This window comes from Myotis davidii, unplaced genomic scaffold (genome assembly GCF_000327345.1).
Source record: "Myotis davidii unplaced genomic scaffold, ASM32734v1 scaffold1226, whole genome shotgun sequence".
NCBI lineage: Eukaryota > Metazoa > Chordata > Mammalia > Chiroptera > Vespertilionidae > Myotis > Myotis davidii.
The window spans coordinates 274,570-278,990 of NW_006297390.1; the positions used below are offsets into that span (position 1 = coordinate 274,570).

Here is a 4,421-nt window from a genome sequence, read left to right on the forward strand (position 1 = left end):
GCCCCCCGCTGCCGACCTGGTTGCCCCACCCAGCCTACTGTTCAGTCATCCATCCGGTTGTTTTGGTTGTGATGGCCCCTGGCTTTTTATATATTATGATCGTATAGCATCTTCCAAATCCTGATTTTCAGCACCAGTCCACGCCCAAGCCTTCCCGATGAGAGGGCGTCAGGCTGTGGTCTGTACAAAAGAGAACGTGGACTAGTTCCTCGCATGTCATAAACACACACAGGATTATGTCATGTTTAGCCTGGCCCAGGGCGGCTGTTTTGCTCAGAACCCAGAAATGTCTGCACATTTAAACCCAGAAAAAGCAAGCACCTCGCCTGGGGACCCAGTGGGTGATGCCCCAATTCACCTTTCAGTCAAGCCTTCCTGTCTGCTGATTGTCTTCTCTCTTGGTTTTCCCATCCCAGCTAGCAAGACAAGGCCTCAACGTTGTGCTGATCAGCCGGACGCTGGAAAAACTACAGGCTATTGCCGTGGAGATTGGTGAGCGACCCCAAGGAATGAGGGAAGTGTCTGTGAGCCCTCTGGTCAGGTCTGCTCTGGTCCTGCCTGCAGAGGCACCGCCAGCATCCCCACCTGCTCCCTGGAGCCTGGGGCGCAGGCCCTTCTGCTGGAGCTCAGTTTAGAAAGCTACTGCGGGCTGTGAAGGGGGCACTTCGTTCACCGCTGAGTCTCTGGCGGGCGAGGCAGGATCAGAAGCAGCGCCAGTAGGTCTTCTCTCTTGTCTGGTCCTGCGTCCTCATCTCTAGAATCAGGCCTCCCCGTCCAGAGGCCCAGCTTGCTGATGGCTTCTGCCACTCGCCATGGGACTTCCCTTCCACGTGTCTGTGCTCTGCTCCGTGCAGGAAGGGTAGGGGCGACGCTTCGTGGTGACAATCAGATTTAAAAAAAAAAGGCTTGGCCCAGGGCTGCTGTGAGGCTGTGAAGACTGCACTGCACAACGCGGGGAGGCCGCACTCACAGGGCAGCGTGTTATTATCATGACCCCTCTGAAGTGTCCTTAGCTAATGACGACCACAGTATCCCTTTTTGGGACTTGCATTTTAATGATCAATTATTAATTTAGTAATTAATACACTCCTTAACTCAAAGTAATAGGCCTTTAATGATAAAGACTTGGGAAACCACGGCAGGCCGCCTGGGGGACAGTTTGTGTCCCTGGGGCATCAGGAGGCAGATGGGGAGGCTCAGTGCCCTTGGGCCCATGAATTCTGTGTCTGGATATCAGAGGTAACTCTGACCAGAATTCGGGCATTCTTCAGTGCTCCTCCCGCAATGCTAAAGTGTGATTTTCATCGGCCTCTTAAAGAGCAAGCAGAGTCTTCAGTCCGAAAGCACCCCCACCCCCAAATTATGCCTCAACATCACTTGTCCCAGAAATATTGGGTCTGGCTCCAGAGCTGAGAGGGGCAGCTGGTGACATCTGTGCTGCTTCCACATCTGGCTGAGCTCCTGCACAGGCAAGTTCACCGCACGAGGCTAGTTCACGTGGGAGAGTGGCAGGGCCTGGCCAGGAGCAGTGCGGGTGCCTCGGGCAAGGCATTAGCGTCTCAGCTGGTTTCTCCTCTGGAAAATGCGGACAGCACCTACTTGGCACGTTTGGAGAGAGGATTAAAGTAGGAGATGGTGCAGGTAAAAGCTTGGTGAATGCTAACGTGTTGGGCAAATGCAGAGGGTGGCTGTATCTCTGGAGGGACCCGGCGCGGCACAGGGGGCATCACACTGTGCCTGCAGCCCTTAGGCCAGGCCTCTCTACAGAGCGAGCAACAGAGTCAGCTGGGGCGCGGGTGCAGAAGACCCCTGGGCCTCCCAGGGGTGCCTGGTTCTCTAGGTCCCGGGAGGAGCCTGAAGTTTTGTGTTTCTAACCAGTTGCTGGTGGTCTGATGCTATGTTCTGGGGACCCCGTTTTGAGAATCACTGCGTTAAATCTAATGCGTGTACTTGTTACTGTGGTAACGCTCAGACTCACCCCTCTAGCACCTGCCAGCTTTATCCGGGCTACTTCTCATCTCTAATGGGGTGGTGGGCTTGTGCTCATAAACGTCGCTCAGGCTGCGTGGGAGTGCAGGGGAACTCCACGGGCAAGAGGGGATTTGGACTCGTGATCACTGAAGAGTAACATTGTCTCGAATGCAGAGCGCACTACAGGGAGGAGTGTGAGGATCATACAAGCAGATTTCACCAAGGACGACATCTATGAGGATATTAAAGAAGAACTCAAAGGCTTAGAAATTGGAATTTTAGGTAAGCAAATTGCAATGCTCAAAGCGTGGTGTAATACGTCAGTGCCATAACTGCCTCGGTGACCCTTGATTATCCCACGGTGGCTTGAGCGTAACCCATAACCGTGTTTTAAGCTGTAGCATTAACGACTTTTAAAGTTCAGTTCTTCAGGAGGTGTTACCTGACTAACAGATTTATATATAGCTTTAGAATGTGTCAGACGTACATATTTCAACCTTCCCGACCGCCTTTCCTAATGTCAGAGAGGACGAATGTTCTCTCACTGACTGACACTGACACTCGGCGGGAAGAGGGAACCTCAGAAACACTCGCCTGAAGGACGACATTTACCCAACAAGCTTGTCTGTGTTTGACCCATGAAATGGCAGCGCAGTGCGCGTACTTGCGAATTGACCACCTTATTCAGGACACAAGACGATGTTTTTTCTGTGATGATTATAAACACGCTATTTCATCACTACGTACACAGTACAATGTCTGTATTGTGCATAGAAAGAAGGTTTGATTTCTAAAGTTCCTGCGGAATTTAAAAAAATAATTACTAATTCTTTTTACTAATAACAATGAAAAATATATCGTTGCAGAAAAACTGGAAAGAATAGAGAAGCATATAAGAGAATTATGAATTTCTTAAAATTCTGACGGCCCGAGAGAGCATTTTGGTGCATATCTTTCCAGATACATATTCTCATATGTTTACATGGAACTTACATGTTTACACATATTTATTTACATATTTACTTGTTTTAAATTTTGTTCTTTCCATCACCACCTGTCCCGTCTGTGTGTTGTGCATTTTTAAAAGCCGTTCATTACACACGCTTTCCCCTGCCTTCAGCTGGGCAGCCGTGGTTGTGAGTGACTGCACTGCGCTCCAGGCGGGCTGCACCCCATTCCCTTCATGTGCCTCCTATCCCTGGACCAGGATCTCCTCCCTCGGATCTGTTCAATCATCAAATCATGTCGCAATGAACGACCTCGGGTATCAATCTTGTTGAAGGTATTTTCTTTTTTTAAAAAAATATTTTTTATTGATTTCAAAGAGGAAAGGAGAGGGAGAGGGAGAGAGAGAAACATCCATGATGAGAGAGAATCATTGATCGGCTGCCTCCCGCACGCCCCCTACTGGGGATGGAGCCCGCAACCTGGACACGTGCCCTGACCGGGAATGAAACCCTGATCTCCAGGTTCATAGGCGGGCACTCAACCACGAGTCACGCTGGCCAGGCATGAAGGTATTTTCTTAAAAACACTTTCCAAGAGAAGAATTTCTGGGTTGAGTATAACTGTTTTTAAGGTTTTCAACAAACATTTGCCACTGGCTCTTCTGACATCTTTTGTTTTGCCTCCCCCGGCAGTCAACAACGTTGGAATGATCCCCAGCCTTCTGCCGCGCCATTTCCTTAACACACCGGACGAAATCCAGGTACAGCTGTGCTTTCTGTGGCGACGTCCTCTCAGCAGGGCCGGGGAGGGTGTCTGGACAGAATTCTGTGTCCCAGGGGGGTGCCGGGAGGGTTCCCTTTCTTCTCATCTTAGTACTTGGTCCACAGCAAGGCATCCCTGCTCATGGCCATTTCTAAGAAAAGGTCACCTCTCCCCTCCTCCTCACATCAGCACCTGCCGGCTGCTGCCCTAGTCTTTGGGGCTCTGTGCTGTGCTCCATAAGGGGTAACCCTGCCTGAAAATTTATGCCTGTGTATGCAAGTGGGAGAAGCTCTTTGGTTTTCTTTGTCTTCCCAGGTAATTAAATTCGTTCAGTGTTCAGCGTGAGGGAAGTCAGGGATACAAACTCTGCACAAACTCTGCGGTTGAGGTATTTATTGTAAGTTCAGCAAGCATGGCTCAGACCCATGACCGCCATTTCTGGCCATGCGTGCATTTGGTGCATTTAGCAGCCCTGGAAGGTACTCCTTGTTACGTCTTCCCAGGCTCTCACCTTTGAGGTCGTGGGGTTATATCCAGGCTGTCGCGCTCCCAGTCCCCGACTGTGCAGGTGTTCCCATGCTCCCATGTGAGTCAGAGAGGAGCCGGCTGGAGTGCCCACTGCTGGGACGTAGCTGCATACCCTTGCCACGCCCCTCCTCTCCATTAAGCAGATGCCATTCTTGCTTCTTTCTCTATTCATGTCTGTACTTGTGCCCGTTTCTGTGTCTACCCCTCTTTCC

General features: G+C 50.6%; 1 protein-coding gene across 1 annotated transcript in view; it reads left to right on the top strand.

Moving 5' to 3' along the window:
* HSD17B3 (hydroxysteroid (17-beta) dehydrogenase 3) overlaps positions 1–4,421 on the top strand; it is a gene marked incomplete at its 3' end in the record, with an annotated part of 22,810 nt that overhangs the window by 12,605 nt on the left and 5,784 nt on the right. The window contains exons 3-5 of the mRNA XM_006773172.2: positions 417–492; positions 2,146–2,253; positions 3,612–3,679. Of these exons, the coding sequence (XP_006773235.2) occupies positions 417–492; positions 2,146–2,253; positions 3,612–3,679 (252 nt within the window). The remainder of the gene's footprint in view (positions 1–416; positions 493–2,145; positions 2,254–3,611; positions 3,680–4,421) is intronic.